Source organism: Coenobita brevimanus, chromosome 26, assembly GCF_032717465.1.
Source record: "Coenobita brevimanus isolate Jiangsu-jjx chromosome 26, ASM3271746v2, whole genome shotgun sequence".
Lineage (NCBI taxonomy): Eukaryota > Metazoa > Arthropoda > Malacostraca > Decapoda > Coenobitidae > Coenobita > Coenobita brevimanus.
The window spans coordinates 5,065,008-5,083,363 of record NC_136979.1 but is presented as its reverse complement, the minus strand read 5'-3'; the positions used below and the strand labels follow the sequence as shown (position 1 = coordinate 5,083,363).

The following is an 18,356-nucleotide window of genomic DNA, read 5'->3' as shown; positions in this document are numbered from 1 at the left end:
CCCTGCACTGAGAGTAATGTCAAGTACGCTCATGGATACTAGACACGCTAACATAGATAATTACGACAGGGAGTAAGGCATTTTTCTTGAGGTGAGACATTTGCATCTCAGAGCTGCAAGTTAGCCAGCATGGTTGGGACTACAGATCCACCTCTGGCCACTGTTACTGTCGGCATGGGCTGGTCTAGCTCCTCGTACTCGTCCAGTTCCTGCTGAGCCTTGCGGTACTTGGCCAGGTTCAGGGCAGCGATCTCCTCGGCCTCCTCAATTTGTTTTTTGTAAGTTCTGATCTTCTGCTGCAGCTTGTCCACAAGGTCCTGCATCCTCTCGTGGTTCTTCTTGTCCTCGTCTGACTGGAAGGTCAGCTCCTTGATGCGCCTCTCGCACTTCCTCAGGTTCTTCTGGGCGTCGGAGTGGCGGCGAGCTTCGTCATCCAGCTGACCCTCCAGCTCACGGATGCGGCCCTCCAGCTTGGCAACGGATTTCTTGCCGGTTTTAATGGCAAAGTTCTCAGTTTCATCTAGACGGACCTGCAGCTCTTTGACGGTGACCTCAAGGCTCTTCCGCATCTTCTCTTGCGTCTGGGCGTGTTCCTGCTCAGCACGGAGTTCATCAGCCAGACGGGCGGCATCTATCATGGCCTTCTTGGCTTTCTCTTCTGAATTTTTTGCTTCACTTAGCATCTCATCCATATCAGCCTGCAACAGATAAGGTCAGTTTCTTTTTGGCATCAACAAAAACTAGAGAAAATAATGCATCGTTCATAATACTGCACTGAAAAGTAACGCTGGCTCGCTGTGGCGAAGAATCGTAAACACCAGGCAAGTTCACCATCAGGAGTCAGATGAACACTGTACCCCTCGCAGATTTTGCCTGACTTGGTTCTGCCAGATACTCAGCTCAAGCTTCCCTCTAAACTACTGTAACAGATTCTTCTAAACCCTGCCCTCTAGCACCCTGCAGCAATGGAGTATATGACAGGGGCGGAGGTTGGAACCTGCTTTAGAGCAAGGGGTGCCAAGAATCTCTGGAAACGGAAAGTTAACCAATTTGGGAATATAAATTCTCGGACGTACAACGGCCAAACTCCTAACCAAATGACTTTGCCTTCCACTGAATGCAAGCCAGTCGAGAGAGCAGGCCATATTGCGTTGTGGTTACTCGGCAACAGACCATCTTCAAGTTATTAATCAAGTGACTAGCAAAACTTCTAAATATAAGAAATGTTTGTGCATGGCATCTATTGATTATGAAAAAGTATTTGATTCGATTGAAACAGCTGTAGTGATGAAAGCAACTGAAGGACAAAGTTTGGATGACGCTTATGTTGAAAGTATTGGACGATATTTATCCAGAAAGCATCGCCATCAAAAAACTCCATAGGGATAGCTTGAAAATACCAATAAACAGAGGCGTTAAATAAGGAGACACAATTTCACACAAGTTGCTCACAGCTTCTCTTGGTGTCATAATAGAGATTTAGAATAGGACGGGAATGGATTTAACATTAATGGTGACTGAATGAACAATTTTCTATTTCCTCATGACACTTTTTTTCGGTGAATCGGGGAGAAAGCTAAAAGAAATAATAGCTGATCAGAATAGTGAGTGTCTGACGAATGACTTGAAAGTGAATATCGTAAGGAAGAACATTACGTTATAAGCCATGTTCAATCCCTTCAGGCAGAAATAAAAAGTGAAGATCTAAAATGTGTTGAGGAATACATCTATTTAGAGCAGGCAGTTCAAGCAGACCCAGTTTATGACAAGGAAATCAAGGTAAGAAAAGGAATGGGGTTGAGAGTTTTAGATGACGAAAATAAGTACATGAAGGATAAGTAACTGCAGTCAAGTTAGAGGAGACTGTTAGAAAATCAACACATCCTTCCTTTTTTGTTTTATGGGTCCGAATCATAAAGGCTCATAAAAAAAAAATTTGGAATATAAGCTAGGAGTGCTCAGAGAGGAATGGAATGAATTAGGCTATGTTAGAAGTCACGTGAAAAAATTAAAAGTGATTTTCGTGGATAAGGGAAGGGAAGAAAGCAGACGATATAGTCACTTCAAGCAAAATGCAACAGTGGATGTGGATAGGCCACGTCCTTCGTAGAGCAGATAACAGATGGGCGACCAAGTGGCAATCCAGAGATGAAGTGAGAGGAAAAAGCAGACAGACGAGATAGCAAGATGAGATTCAAACATCTGCTGGGACTGGATAGAAGAGACCATTAGCTAATCGTTCAAAATAGAAAAAGATGGAAGTGACTGTCCATCAGTAGACTTACTCAGGATGACGATGATGATGATGATGATGATGATGATGATGATGATGATGATGGTAGTGATGGTGGTGGTGGTGATTACGATGATGATGATGATGGTGATGACAAGTAACCAAACTTACATGAAGTGTCTGCAGTTCACTCTCCAACTTCCTCCTGGCCGTCACCAATGCGTTGCTGTTGGCAGTGGTGATGCTCAGTTGCTCCTGCGTCTCTGCCAGCTCAGACTCAGCCTGGCGACGCCCACGGTCAGACTGTTCTAATAAAGTTCGCGACTCCTCAAGTTCAGTGAGGAGAGAATTGGCACGGCGCTCGGACGCTGCCAGTTGCTCCCTGTATTCGGAGGAACAGCGTTGTTCTTCCTCGATGCGGGCCTGCATGTCCTTCATTTCCGCCTGCATTTTCTTCACATATTTCTGCAGGTCAGCACTGGCCTTGTTGCTGTGGTCGAGGGCCACCTCCAGCTCGCTAATATCAGACTCCATTTTCTTCTTCAAGCGGAGAGCTTCTGCTTTCCCCTTGGCCTCGGCCTCCAGAGACGCTTGGATAGAGTCGATGGCTCGCTGATGGCATTTGCTGTGAAGAAAACGGAATATTGAAATTGTTCCTTTATATACACATCATGAAATGTTTAACACGCTTTTAAAGAGAAAAGCTATTTTTGGTATTACTCCTCCTTACCGTGTGTTGTCGAACTCCTCTTCCTTCTCCTGGATGCGCCTGTCGATCTCCTGCCTGACCTGGCTCAGCTCCAGCTGGCCACGGAGGACCTTGTTCTCCTCCTGCTCAAGGGCTGCCTCGGCCTCCTCCAGAGCTGCCTGCAGCTCCTCCTTCTCAATCTCAAGACGTTTCACGTTCTTCTGAACATCGTGAAGTGACCTGCCACCTTCACCAATCTGGTCCATAAGGTCCTTGATCTCGTCCGTGAGATTCTTGTTCTCCCGACGAATGGCGTCAAGTTGGTCGAGGTTCTCCTCATAGGCAGCCTTCACACGGAAGAGTTCAGTGGAGTAGTTACGGCACTCCTTCTGGGAGGCGTCCAGCTCAGCCACGAGATCGTCAACCTTTAACTTCCACTCACCAATGATCCTGTCAAAGTTCTTTTGTTTCTTCTCAGCTGTACTAGCCAGTATCTGTGCACGTTCGGCTACCAGCTGCATATCCTCCAGTTCTGTACTGATTCTCTGCTTCCCTTTTTCCAGCTGTAAATTTTTAACATTTAGTAACTCAATCTGAGCTTCTGCTTCATCAAGACGAGCAGAGAGCTTCATTCGGGCAGCTTCCAGCTCCTCGGCTCGTGCCACTCCCTCAGATTCATACTTGGCACGCCACATCTGAGATTCTGCATTGACCTTGGACAGTTGCCGCTGAACATCAGCCTTGGCCTCAGCCTCCTCCTCCAACTGTTCTCGAAGACCATCAATGTCGTGTTCCAGGTTGCGCAGCTTGCCCACAAGAGTAGCCCGTTCCTGGTATGCAGACAAGAAATAAAGACAAGCAAATAATTCCACAGACTTCATATAATTCTAATTATTTTTGGTTACGTAATAGCCAGTCTGCATACGACTTCAAACTCAAATAAGATTATACATTTATTGCCACTGCTACATATAATGCAAAAGTTAATATTACTTTCCAGTACTGATCTTGCCACTGTCAGTTACTCAAAGCTCTTACCCGACTCTCCTCGTCGTAGAGCTGCCTGGTGTCCTCGAGCTGGTTGGAGAGAGAGAGCTTGTGTTTGGAGAGGAGGCCAACCTGACTCTCAGCCTCCTCCAGCTGGCGAAGCAAATCAGAGTTCTCCACCACCAGCTTCTTCTTAAAGGCGTCGTAATCACTGAGGGTCCTGTTCGTCTCGTCGTTTTTGGCCTGCAGTTCGTGGATTTCCTGCTGCAGTTGCTTCACTGTTTTCTCAGCTGCTGCCTGTTCGAGGGAGAGAAAGGAACAAGTGGATGCAGAGAGAGGAGTGAATGGAAAGGGACAAGCGGATAGAGACGAGTGGACAGAGATACAAGTGGACGCAAAGACAGACAGACAGACAGACAGACAGACACACACACAGAGAGACAGTGTGTGTGTGTGTGTGTGTGTGTGTGTGTGTGTGTGTGTGTGTGTGTGTGTGTGTGTGTATTGTAAGTATTAACATTAAAGCTCATTCCATTCGTCTTATGTCACCGAACCTAATATTCTTCATTCTTGCATCAACGGCCATATTATCAAAACTCAATGTAAGAAGCCCTAAACAAGCCCTAACCAAGCTCTAAGCAAGCCCTAAGTAAATCCCTGTTACCTAATGATCATTTACATAGCACCTGAAATTATGAGATGTAATCAGCCTGCATCGTACTTTACAAACTGCTATCAACAACGATGCAAAAGGCCAAATATTTTCTATCATAAACCCACGCTTCAGATATCATCGTAAAGGAAGTCCTGGGGAGTTGTCCACTTTCTAGGGCTTTCGCTTAGACAGTCCTACTCGTATAAGCTTCTCTATGGCAGTTTGTAATATATGATTTGCAAAAGAGAATAAGGCTTGAAAATTTAGCAGAAAAAAAAAAAAACTTACCCTATCCCTGGCGAGACCATCTAGGGCAGTCTTGGAGTCCTCTGCTTCCCTGCGCATCGCCTCCCTCTCCCTGTCACTCCTGTGGGAAATCTGGTTTGAGATTCAGGCAGACTTACGAAAGATCCCCTGTCTTATTTCCTTCATTATTTTTTTCGACTAGAAGGACAGGGAAGGCATGACAATGGGACCATATTGCCAGGCACTTTTTCAAAAACGTATCGATCATTTTCCTATCGTCTAATATTGGCTTTTGAAGGAAGGGCAAGGAAAGAAGAGTACAAAATTTTCCTATGCCTCTTATTATTGTCAAAGAAAATAGAAAAGTGTAAAATTCCTGTCTCTTCTGCTTGCAAAAATAAATTACAGAGGAGTTTAAAATTTCTCATAGCTATTCGTCTTCTTACAAAAACGAATTATAGTTATGCCAAGGGACTATTAGTAACCTTAGTTTGAGAATCCAGGCCTAGACGCATTTAAGGAATCTGTGTGACCAGATATTGCATGAAATCGGTACACAAAGACAGGACAGCATGGAATGATTGGGTGGGAGGCACAGATAGAACATGAACTCTTTATAACAAAAACATCTTCAGAGAGTTTGTTCTGTGCAGCCGGAAAAGTTAGAGAAAGTAAAGAAATCAAGCTCTATGTCTCTCTCCCACCCAACCTTTCCACCTCTCACAATGGATTATCTACAGGACAGCACACAATGCCTGAGAACTTACTTGGATTTCATTTTGCTGAGGTGGTCAATCTGTTCGGACATCTCGGCCACCACGTCGTTGTGCTTCTTGCGGAGGTTCATCATAGAGGACTCGTGCTGGATGTTGGTCTCCTCCAGGTCGCGACGCAGCTTGGCCAGTTCAGCTTCCCGTTTCTTATTCAACTCGATCTGAGCTGCCGTGGCGCCTCCAGCCTCGTCCAGACGCTCTCCCAACTCCTCCAGCTCTTTGGCCAAGCTCACCTTCGCTTTCTCGATCTTGCTGCGGGTTTGTCGCTCGTGTTCAATCTCTTCCTCCAGCTCCTCGACTCTGGCCTGCAGCTCCTTCACCGTTCGCTGCACCTTACACACAAGACTTTGCTCGTCCTCAAGCTTATTGGACAGTGCGTTGAATTCTTTATCTTTCCTCTCTATGATTTGTTCAAGTTCCTTCTTGCTCTTCTCGAGATCCGTCACGGCCTCTTGCATAAGCTTGAAGTCACTCTCCAGCTTCCTCTTCGATTTTTCAGTGTCTCCCCGCAGCTTCTTCTCCCGTTCCAGAGAGTCTTCCAGCTCGTCAATGGTCTGCTCCAGCCTGGCCTTGACCTTGTTTAAGTGGTTGCATTTGTCCTCCACACTCTGCAGGTCTTCGGCGGTCTTCTGGTTGCACTCTTGCAGGTGCTTCTTGTCTTTATTAATTTTCATAAAGAGTTGTTCCTGCCGAGTGATCTCCTCGTTAAGAGCCCGGATCTGGTGATCTTTACTGGCCTTGTCCTGTTCCGCCTTCTGCATGGCCAGCTCCAGGTCCTCTATGTCCTTCTTTAAGCTAACAATCTCGTGTTCGGACTTCTTCTTGGCTTGTTGTGTACGGTTGTGAGCCTCCTCTTCCTCACGTAAGCGCTCAGACGTCTCCTGTGGATATAAGAATCATATGGCAGTGCTATGAGTTTCTTCAAACTATTCAAACTACCTAGAGTAAAATTTCAAATTAAACCACAGTACACCAGTTTTATATTTATATCTACTCACGTTCAGTTGCACTTCCAGTTCACTCCTTTGCCTCTCAAGTTTGGCTTGCCTATCAATGTACTCTGACACATTGCCCCTGCTCGACTCAAGGGCAACGATGAGGCTGGTCTTCTCACCCAAAAGAGCCTCATTTGCAGCCTCAAGCTCTTTTCGGAGATTTGATTCCCGCTCAAAGTCAGCCTGAGCCATGGCAGCCTTCTCTTCCAGCGCCTTCATTTCATCCTCAACGCGGGTGACATTGAGCAGCGGCTTCACTTTCTGCCACACACTAAACCACTGCCAAGAGCGCATCTTCAGGAACCTTCTCATGCTGCGCTGGACCACCTCGAGGGCGATGCGCTGCTCCTGAAGCTTCTTGTAGATCTTCCTGCTGATGAAGCCTCTGATCCAGGCCTGCAGCCACGACACCATCCTACCCACTCGGTCGTCACGGATCTCCTCCAGCGTGCCCAACACACCAGCACGGAAGAACACCTGTATGCCCACATATATACTGTATACATGTCTCATATACAGGTCGAGAGAATACACACACACACACACACACACACACACACACACACAAACACGAAATCTGACCTAAACTCTTTCAGTAAAATGACGCCTTTAGGACCTTATCCTTGCTTCCTTCAATTCTCTTCATGATTACTGGAAACCTTTTGTTGTAAGGGGAATAAAAACAATTTCCTCTTGACTACTTAATACTTGGAGTCTTTTCTAAGCTAAATGGAGCGGTCTGAGGAGCAAGAATATTCTTTTTTTGAATGGGCATCACAGTATTGAGGTTAAAGTCGATTATCTGATCTTGTTTTTAATTTCTAATTTTAATTTTCATTAATAGCAGTAGTAGTAGTAGTAGTGTTCCTACTACTATTACTGCTACTATGGTTATTATTTGTGGTAGTAGTGGTAGCTGTGTTATCGTTATTACTACCACTAATACTAATACTACTGCTACTACTACTATTGCTATTGTTATTATTATTATTATTATTATTATTATTATTATTATTATTATTATTATTATTATTATTATTATTATTATTATAGTGCATATCTTCTTAACAATGACGTACTGTACCTTAGTGTTGCCAAGACGGTACAGTTCCCCATCCAGGCCTGCCTTCTCAAAGCACACCTTAGCTGCCTTCTTATCATCCTCACCCGCCTGAGCTACTTCCTTGGGTGCCAGGATGTTGTACCTGTCGGGAAAGAGTAAATCATCACCATCATCATCATCATCATCATCATTATTATAATCGCCATCATCATCATTATCATCATCACCGTCATCGTTATCATAGTTATCATTACCACCATAGCTATCATCACTATTGCCAATTCATCATCATTATCATCATCATCATCATCATCATCATCATCATCATTATCACCTTTGTCATTACCATCATCATCATCATCATAATCATCATTTTCACCATCATCATCATCATCATCATCATCATCATCACTTCATACATTATCAGCATCTTCAACATCACCTTTTTCCCGGCCTTCGGATGGGATGGGGTAAGATTTAGAAACAAGGAAAGGGAAAGTATGAAAGCATGAGAACTATCAACACCCTGCGCAGTCTCATGGGCCACACAGTCATTCACACATTATTTAAGCCCCTGGAATCCTGCCTCTACCACACCTTCTTTTATCATTTTCTACATTAATGCTCTTTCCAGTCACCAGCCACATAGAGTCAGTCCGTCTAGTATCAGGTAATAAAAAAGGAAAAAACAAGGAAAATAAAACTGACCACTAAGCACCTTCGAGACGGGGGAACTCACCGATGCCTGAAGTCCTTATATGAGACTCTGTTGGGGAAGCCTTTTCTGCATATACGAATACCTTCAAGCACACCGTTGCATGTGAGCTGGTGCATCACGAGGCCAGCATCAACCACACCTAAGGAAGGAAGGAAGGAAGGAGGGAAGGTGAGATATGTTAATGCACAGTAGTCCGTCTGTCTTAATTTGGGTAAGATTTTCGTCCCCCTTGCAGCTATTTCACGTAGTCCAGTAGCAGAATAAGACAATACAGTGGCTTTACATTCTTTTTATACCACTTCTTCGTAAATTAGGATCATATTCTTGTGTTAATCTCTTTCAGCTTAGCATTCTAGATGGAGAAATGACAGTTTTGGACCATCTGTGTCATCTACGAGAATTAAGAGTTAAAGATATTTGTAATGTTAGTAATACTGTAATATTAGCAGTATCTGAGTAACGTGAAAGTCCTGAAAGTGTACAGTCATGAGCAAAAGTTAGGGTACTATTCTACTGTGCCAGCTTCACATTTAAGGCATGTCTCTCACTTTCCTCCTTGACGGATTCTAAGAGAATCGTCTATGACCAAAGCAACAAACAAAGCCCTCTCAGTTTAGGAATATCAGCCAACAGAGGACAGTGGGAAGGAAAAGAGGTGAAATATTAGGCCAGCTTATATCCCCGAGCATCCCTTACCTGGCGACTTGGTCTCGTTGGGCACAATGCAGCGGATAAAGTGCGGGAGGGTGGCATTCAGGGTCTTCATCAGGTTGCTGAGTTGGTCCTGGGAGGGGGTTAGGGGAGGGTGGAGAATTACGACCATCATTGATATACGTAGTCGATACAATGCACATTCAACTTGTCCATTAAATCAATCAGAATTATTCTTATTTGAAAATGTAATCAGTATGAAAAGTTAGCTTACCTTATAGCCAGAAGAGACGGTCCTGAATCCAGCTGACTTCTTGCCCACTCCTGCACGAAAGACAAAAGAGTGTCTAGGTTGTGCAGTGAGGTAAGATTATACAGAGCTTTGAGACATTAGGTAAACGAGAGAGTGACTTTGGAAGGTGCTGATGAATCGGAAATCAAAGCAATACTCGGCTGAGACGAAAATTAATTAAATATTCTCCTTCAGTGGAAACTAGTGAAAGATTCTACAAAACAAAAGTGAGTGGAAGATTCTGGTAATGAAGAAAGTGACCTCTGCGTCCGCGAACATACCTTTGGTCTCAATGGTACCCGACTGGCCAGGGTGATCAGCAAAGATCTGGACGGTCAACTCGTTGGTGGCCTTCTTGAGCTGGTCCACTACTGTATCATTGAGGGGGTCCTTGTTCTTCTCCAGCCACCCCGCCAGGTTGTAGTTCACGGTGCCGGCGTAGTGCACGATGGCGAAGTGGGACTCTGACTCTCCAGGCTTGGGAGGCTTGGGCTTGATGAATACAGGTGTTTTGCCCAGGTGGTTGGCGTTGAGCTTCTCCTGGAAGGTCTTGTCAGTGGCTTTTGGGAACATGGACTCCTCCTCCAGGATGGAAAACAAGCCAAGTTTCTGTGGTAGACCAACGCCGTGCAGTTAATTTTGGAAAATGTGGACTACACTTGAGTTAACATTGGAACCAGTTAGAGGCATGAATTTCAAGTTGCTGCATTATCAATTGTGAACTGGTAAATTAGAAAAACGGAAAGACTGTCACCTTCTCGAAGAGCTCGATGCAGGCCTGTAAGTCCATACCGAAGTCCACGAAGGTCCAGTCAATTCCCTCCCTCTTGTACTCCTCCTGCTCTAGCACGAACATGTGGTGGTTGAAGAACTGCTGCAGCTTCTCGTTACAAAAGTTGATACAGATCTGCTCGAACCCGTTGAACTGCAAAGAGATAATCAAAATGTATAATTACTTCAAGCAGTCTGGCAACGATAATACTAAAGATCATATGCATAAGAGCATGATACTATCCAATGAAATCAAAATTCTGGGATACAACTTCCGTTAATGATTCACATATTATTACCGTGCTTTCCTTTCCCTGGGGCTTCTGTGGCTCTCTCAGATGAATAAAATCATCTGGAGTTTGCAAAAATAAGAGGGAAAAAGGTAACCATGAGAGTTCATGGTTCCAGTATTAACACTGTCATGCTTTTATGATTCACTCACCTGAATGAAACCGTCTAGCGTTTGCAAGAATGGAATAAAAGAAGCAATTAAAGGATGGTTAATGGTTCCAGTATTAAAACTAACAGCTTCCTATATGATTCGCTATCGGCTGAAATTAATTGTCCGGTGTTAGAAGGAATAAAATCCTTGAAATTAGGCGACCACGAGGGGCCTAGATTTACTCACGTCGAAGATCTCGAAGCCAGCAATGTCGAGGACGCCGATGAAGGAAGTGCGCTTGAGGCCAGTCTCGAGGGTCTTGTTACACTTGGCCACCAACCACTTGAAGAGACGGTCGAAGAGTGCCTTGGCCAGCGCTCCCACCGAGTAGTAGCACTGGTTCATGTTCATACCCTTGGCCACGAACTCAGCACCGACCTTGATCTTGGGTTTGGTGATGTTCTTGTACAGGTCCACGCCGTCCACACCCAGCAGCTTGCCCACGATACCCCCAACCTGACACCCCGAGCAAGGAGAGAGAGAAGAAAAAGCTACGATTTATGCATATCAATTATTCGAAGCTCGTTAATTTGGGGGGCTTGTTGTTCTTGTACAGGTCAGTGTCATCAACATTAAGGATTTTGCCTACTATACCTCTTACCTGGTGACCGGAGCAACGAAAATGGAGAAGAAAAGAAGAAAAGAAAGGGAAAAAGATGGCTCGACTCTCACGCCTATTGACTACACGAAGGTCCGACAAATATGGCTCTTTCACCCCGAGGACATAATTTTCACTTCATTCTTGTTATTTCCGGACGATTTAGTTACCCCTAGATGAGTCTCCTGGAGCTGGAGGGGGAAAAGGGGGAAACGCATTGATTCTACCAGTCTGACCAGCACAAGACGAGACAAGGGAAGACCTCAAGCAATATAACTATTACTGTTGAGTCTGGTTAAAAAAGAGACACGTTTGACAGGAGTTTTTCCCGTTAGTGCCAAATAATAGATTCGTTCCTCAGCGAGCTCAATACGTTAGTAAGAATTCGAGCAGATATGACAGCCTTTGACCTCTGCTAAATATGACCTCTTCTGCTAATTCTAGGTGAAAGGGATAAATTACTGGATCTTTTACTCTTTTACCGCTAGTGTTGAATGATGGATTGATTACTTTGCATCCTGGATAGTCCTCGTTTGTCTGCATGAGCGCCAGCCAATATGATAAACTTCGTAAAATCAAAAATCTGTTCGTTTTATCCATCTATCTGTCTATTCCCAAACCCCTTAATCCAGTAAAGGGTGGCCACAAACAAATCGCCTCCATGTCGCCATTTCACCGCCCTGCTCACACTCCACTCTGTCATATACCTTTCCATAACCTGTTCGCTTTAACTAGCCGTAAAATCGTCATCTCGATCTTGAATGCTGAGCTTTAGTAAGATATTAACATTACACTATCCTGCTAGTCACGAAGAAGTGCAAATTTCTTCGAATCTATAATCTGCTCACTTTCACTATAAAAAATTGCCACTTCGATCTTGAATGCTGAATTATAACAAGAGATTAACACTATGATGCTAGTCACGAAGAAGTGCTAGGAAGAGGAAATAATGCCACAGTATTGTTTTATTCTCCTATTAAGCCACAGGAAATAAGCTACAAAAGTACGAAAATCTCCGCCAGTTTAAAGTGAGTGAACTATAGGAAAAAAAAAGATGGGAATTTTTCTGATTGTGGGTGATTTTTTTCAGCCTAGGAAATCTTAGTAAAGGGATTAATGAAGTTAAGACTGTAATCCCTACTGTTTGGGAATTCTCTCCTGAGCTGAATAAAATCGTCTGGAGAGAGAGAGAGAGAGAGAGAGAGAGAGGGGGGGGCAGAACAAACAGACAGACAGACAGACAGACGTTATGGTATTGAGAGAGTTAATCCCCTGGTCTATTCACATAAATCCCAAGACTAGCTCTATAATCCCTCGGTCTAAATCCATAAATCCATAGTCTACCTCCATAAATCCCCTGGTCTACCTCCATAAATCCCCTGGTCTACCTCCATAAATTCCCTGGTCTATCTCCATAAATCCCCTGGTCTACTTTCTTAAATCCCCTGGTCTACCTCCATAAATCCCCTGGTCTACCTCCATAAATCCCCTGGTCTACCTCTATAAATCCCCTGGTCTACCTCCATAAATCCCCTGGTCTACCTCCAAAAATCCCCTGGTCTACCTCCATAAATCATCTAGTCCGCATCCATAAATCCCCTGGTCTACCTCCATAAATCCCCTGGTCTACCTTCATAAATCCCCTGGTCTACCTCTATGAATCATCTGGTCTACCTCCATAAATCCCCTGGTCTACCTCCATAAATCCCCTGGTCTACCTCCATAAATCATCTAGTCCGCATCCATAAATCCTCTGGTCTACCTCTATAAATCCCCTGGTCTACCTCTATAAATCATCTGGTCTACCTGTATAAATCCCCTGGTCTACCTCCGTAAATCCCCTGGTCTACCTCCATTAATCTCCTCGTCTACCTCCATAAATCCCCTGGTCTACCTCCATTAATCTCCTCGTCTACCTCCATAAATCCCCTGGTCTACCTCAATTTCCGTCTCATCTCGAGCTACATAAATCCTCACGATCTCACCACACCTAATCTCATTTAATCTGATCTCATCGTACCTGATCTCACCAACTCTGATTTCTCCACACCTGATCTCACCACAAAGGGTCTCACCTTATCTAATCTTATTATCTCACCGCACATGATCTCACCAGCTCTTATTTCACCATATCTGATCTCACCTCACCTGATCTTACTATCCCTGATCTCAAAACACCTGATTTTATCGCAATTGATCTTACCACCCATGATCTCATCACTGTCATAACTCACACTATAAATGATCTCACCACAACTGATCTCACTTCTCTGATCACAGCTAATCTCACCATAACCGATCTCACCACAACTGATCTCAGAATGATCTCACTTATCTTATTTCACCACAACTAATATCACCATAATCAATATTACTGCTCTCTTTTCTTCTTTCACTCCTCAGCCCTCACTTATACTGTCCCCCCCTGCCGTGACCTATCCTGCTTTGCTCTGCCCTGTCATGCCGTACCTGCCCTGCCCTGCCCTGTCCTCCTAAACTTCTCTATCCCTACCTTGTCCTGCTCTGCCCTGCCCTAACCTGTATGATTGAGTTCTGCCTGCTTCTGCCTGCTCATCTGCCATACCTTGCCCTGTTCTGCCCTGCCCTGCCGTGCTACGCCCATTTGCCATACCTTACCCTGCCTTGCCCTGTCTCACCTCCGTGTCGCTGGGTTCGGCTTGCTCCTCCCTGCCTCTCTGCCTGAACTTCATGTTGCCCAGGTGCATGACGGCTGCGGTCACCTTGTACACGTCCTCCACCTCACGTCGGCTGAACCCAAGGATGTCGAGCGCGTCCTGGGGTGGAGGGACGAAGATCCAGTTATTACCAGGACTCTAAGTTATTCTCTGGACATTTAGTTATTCTCTACACGTCGGTATAGGCTCTGCACCTCAAATTCGCAGCACGTTTAGTTGTCCTCTTCACGTCAGTTTCTCCCCACACTTCAGTTTATTTTCAGTAGTTATTCTTTACGTTTCAGCTTAATATCGGTGTTCATTGAAATCTGTTCCTCATCTCACTCTATACCTTTTATATTCCCTTCACTAAACCTCATTCTCAATACGACAGCTTAATTTCTACACATATTTTTCTCATCGTGTCAGCTTATTTTGTACATGTCAGTATATTCTAAACACAGAGAATTCCCTACGCTTCAGCTTATTCCCAACCCATCAGCTTATTCCCAACCCATCAGCTTATTCTCCACTTATCAGCATATTTTCTACACATCAGCTTATGCTTACGCGTTCTTTCATGCTCTACACATCAGCTTATTCTTGGCACATAAATCTGTCAGGCTGTCTGTTAAGTTTTTCTCAGTCTGTCATATTACTACTCAAAGGTTACAAATTCTCAACCCGTCAAGTTATTAGACACAAATCAAGGTATTAGCAACCCACCAAGTTATTCTTAGTCTATCTAATTATTCTCAACCCGTCAAGTTATTCTCTCAACAGGTCTGGTCATTCTCATCCCATCCAGTCTCAACTCATCGAGTTATTCTCAATTCGTAAAGTTATTCTCAGCCGATCAAGTTATTCTCAGCTTCTCATGTCAAGCTCAACCCGTCATGTTACTCGGAATCTCAAGTTATTCTCAACCCATCAACATATTTTCAACTCCTTTAATTATTCTCAACCCGACTAATCATTCTCACCCAAGTTATTCTCAACTCGCCAAGTTATTCTCAGTCCACCCAGTTAAATTCAACCTGATAAATAATTCTCAGTCTGCCAAGTCAGTTTCCATCTATTAAGTTACTCTCAACCTGCTAAGTAAATTTCAACCACTCAGAATATTCTCAACCCATCAAGTTATTTCCACCCTGTCAAGCTATACACGTCCTGTCAAGTTACTGCTCAAAAGATCGAACTATTTTTCAACCTTTCAAGTTAGGCTCAGTCTCAGGTTTATCTCCATACCTCATCCTGTCAAGTTCTTAATATGATGCTATACACGTCACCACACACATCGCCCATCTACAAAATCACACCCAAAATTCTCGATACGGGACTACTTATTTGTCTTAATTTCTTCCCTTTGCTTCTTCCAAGTTATAATGAGGACGAAGAGAACCTGTTTTATCCCTCTTTAATACCATGTTCCCTCCCACAAATCCTCCACCAGAGTTTAAAAAAAAAAAAAAAAAATCCCTCCTTACCCTTCGTTGTAACTATTCTCTCACACTCTTGGCCACTTCTCTTTCCTATCGCACTCCATCTCTTATCAACTGACCAATTCTTTTCCTGTGTACGAATATGCAAGTCATCCCATTCCATTATCACCAACTTTCTGTTAGTAGGACTTCGATATACAATACTGAGTTTGAAGTTCATTGTTTGACTAATCTGATCGCAAGGGAACTTTTTTTTCCCCTTCTTTTTTATGCTTCAGCTCACATAATATGCTGATCTTATGTTTTCTTGGTCAAGTTAAACAATATCTGGGAGCATGACGAGGTTGTGAGAAGTGAAATGACAATAAACTAACATATAAAGCAATTACAGTGAAGATAAGCTTTTTTTTCTTGTCTGTAAGCACACTACATTAAGGCTGCACACAGGATTTGGTGAAATGTTAGTCATCTAAATTTAGCTTCATTTAGATAAAATCAGGGTTGGATACTCTAGAACTGAAATAAGCTTCAAATTACTGTGCCTACTAATCACAGAAAGAACACAGTTTAGTAGTTCATATGATTTTCCTACTCCATATATCTTGATCTAACATCCATTTATATTTCGTCATAGAAAATTTGTTGTCAAAATACAAAATTCAGCAACTTACATGACAGAACTGCATATCCTCAGCGTCGTCGATGGAGGGGACGGTGACCTTGCCCTGAGACACGTAGTGGTAGTCGAAAATATCATCACTCAGATAGCACAATGCTGTCAAGGGTACATAGGTTACGTGTCTACTCTTGTTGGTAGCTGATATGTTCACTGATCCTTGTTGTCATCTTATAATGCATTGCTATTGAAGTATATTAACTCTTTCTGATTCAAAGGTCACTCCTAAACCGAAGAAAATCGTCTAATGTGAGCCAGATAATTATATTTGTGCATCACTCTAACTAAAAGGATTTGGTCGTTGAAGGAAGCATGTAACAGAAGTAAGCTGAAATAAAATTAGCTTAGTCGTGTTATGTCTAGAGCTGAAATTAGTAAACCTTGTGAATTATTTACTTAGGCATTGGGTATCTATTCATGCTGTCCATTGACAATTTGTGTACTCACGCTTGATCTGCTTGATCTGGTCGGACATCATCTCGTAGAAGATGTGGTAGGAGCGCTCGAGCGGCTGCTGAGAGATGACACGAGCCTTCTCCAGCAGGTACACCTCGATGTCACCGCCAGAGAGCTTGCCGTTGGGGCCGAAGTGGATACGAATAAATTTACCCTGTAGAAGAGGACGTCATTAGTTCAGAGCAGAGGAAATGGGGAACTTGCTTACATTCTGAGATACAAATTCAACTGATGCTCTGTAGTTGCAAAGATTCCACCCAACTTACGAAGCGGGAGGAGTTGTCGTTACGGACGGTCTTGGCGTTACCAAAGGCCTCCAGCACCGGGTTGGTCTGCACGATTTGGTCCTCCAGATTCTGCAAAAAACGCGGAAGTGGTCGGGCTGGGACAGAATTAGCACCATAACCATACCAGAGATTATTTTGCAGTACATCGTTAATTTAAAGGAAAATTTTGGCATACCTTAATGTATTTCACACTCCCCTGTCTTTCTCCTTTACATGAAGCAAAAACAAGATCAAACACAGTGACTACAGACATGCCTGGACTACTCACCGGCTTTTCCTCACCCGTCTTCCTGGCACTGTTGGCGCTGATGTTGGCGAAGTACGATAGAACCTTCTTGGTGTTCTCCGTCTTGCCCGCACCAGACTCGCCGCTGCAAGAGTGGAATGGTGTTACTTTGACGGTAAGATATTGCCACGTATATACCAGTATCACGTTAGTACTAATGGGGAAAATTGACCATTATTATATACAAAATATTCGCTTTCAGTAATCTTCAACAAATAAAAAAAAACTACTCACGTTATCAGCAGTGACTGGTTCTCTCCACCTGCCAAAGAAAAGAACTTAATGCTTTGAAATAACTATCCACACTCAAACATATGACAAGAATATGATTTTGTACTGTTGCAAGTTATCCAGTTCTTTGGTTATCATTCAGTTCTGTAATATATAAACATTTCTTAACATGATACTTAGCGACAACTCTGACCTTGAAGCATTTGCGTATATGCTCCGTCGGAGATGGCGAAGAGATGGGGCGGTATCTCATTACGCCTCTTGCCCTGGTAGATCTTCACTACGCGGTTGGTGTAGATGGGGTAGCGCTTGTAGGGGTTGACGACGATACAGAAGAGGCCGGAGTAGGTGTAGATGAGCTTGTTGACGTAGCGGGTTCTTAGGTTGTACAAGACGGACGCTTCGTTGAGGTAAGTCAGATTGGTCAGGTCCTCGCACTTCTCATACTTGGGAGGGTTGACTTGCTGCACCAGGTCCTTCTTCCAGTTCTTGACCTCCCCCTTAGCGAAGACGGTCACCAGGTCGCCCTTGGTGCCCTGGATCTCGCCCTCGACAAAGCCATCCCTGGAATCCGGCACCCAGCAGGATTTCTTGGGGTCGTAGGGCTTCGTGGCGTCCTGCATCTTGCCCTCCAGCGACACGAAAAGAAACTCGGTGGGGTCAGGATCAGGGCCCGAACTCTTGGCGACGTGGCCCGGCATCTTGGTGGCTGGTATGGGTGAGGGCTGGTTGATGTGGTAGTTGTGGTAGATGTGGTTGTTGTGGAAGGGGTGGTGGAAGTTGTGACGGGTACAGTATGGCAGATGAAGTAGCTATGGCAAGTGTGGTAGTTGTGGAAGATGTAAGATGTGTGGTGACTGTGCGACGTGTGATGGCAGATGTGAAAGGTGTGGTACTGAAAGAGGTCTGAAGCTTGTGAGATATATGAGAGGTTTGGTCTCTGTGGATGCTGTAGTAAACGAGGTCTTCACCGTTTTGGAAGGTGTGTTAGGTGTGGAGGACTTGATGATGGTAGGCTTGGAAATTGGTCAAAGTTTCTTAGGTGTGTCAAACGTAAGAATTGCAAAAAGTTCCTCAGTTCATGGGGATTAGGCTGTGGATATTTCAAGGTTGCTGTTGTCACACTAATAGCCGCCCGTCTTGACAAACCTGGCAGTTGCTAAGGAGTTTTTATTGTTTTTCTTTTTTCAT

At 44.1% G+C, this 18,356-nt stretch overlaps 1 protein-coding gene across 1 annotated transcript; it reads right to left on the bottom strand.

Moving 5' to 3' along the window:
• On the bottom strand, nt 1-17,866 carry LOC145394166 (myosin heavy chain, muscle-like). Its single transcript, XM_080268146.1, has 21 exons — nt 17,359-17,866; nt 17,169-17,196; nt 16,917-17,019; nt 16,628-16,717; nt 16,353-16,515; nt 15,901-16,004; nt 13,770-13,907; nt 10,701-10,970; nt 10,056-10,226; nt 9,583-9,910; nt 9,284-9,333; nt 9,055-9,142; nt 8,380-8,497; nt 7,662-7,782; nt 6,581-7,054; nt 5,577-6,463; nt 4,852-4,930; nt 3,960-4,205; nt 2,964-3,751; nt 2,405-2,858; nt 1-698 (listed from the first exon to the last, which is right to left on the bottom strand). Exons 1-21 carry the CDS (start codon nt 17,864-17,866, stop codon nt 108-110), a joined length of 5,799 nt encoding a protein of 1,932 aa, XP_080124272.1. The 3' UTR covers nt 1-107.
• Between the last annotated feature and the right edge of the window lie 490 nt (nt 17,867-18,356).

What these genes read in the sequence shown, in the direction of transcription:
- LOC145394166 (XM_080268146.1), bottom strand. Translation starts at nt 17,866, where the DNA reads ATGCCGGGCCACGTCGCCAAGAGTTCGGGCCCTGATCCTGACCCCACC. An exon ending in AGGATATGCAGTTCTGTCAT is followed by an intron (nt 13,908 to 15,900) that starts GTAAGTTGCTGA and finishes CCTCCACCCCAG; the next exon opens with GACGCGCTCGACATCCTTGG. An exon ending in ACCGTCTTGGCAACACTAAG is followed by an intron (nt 7,055 to 7,661) that starts GTACAGTACGTC and finishes GTGGGCATACAG; the next exon opens with GTGTTCTTCCGTGCTGGTGT.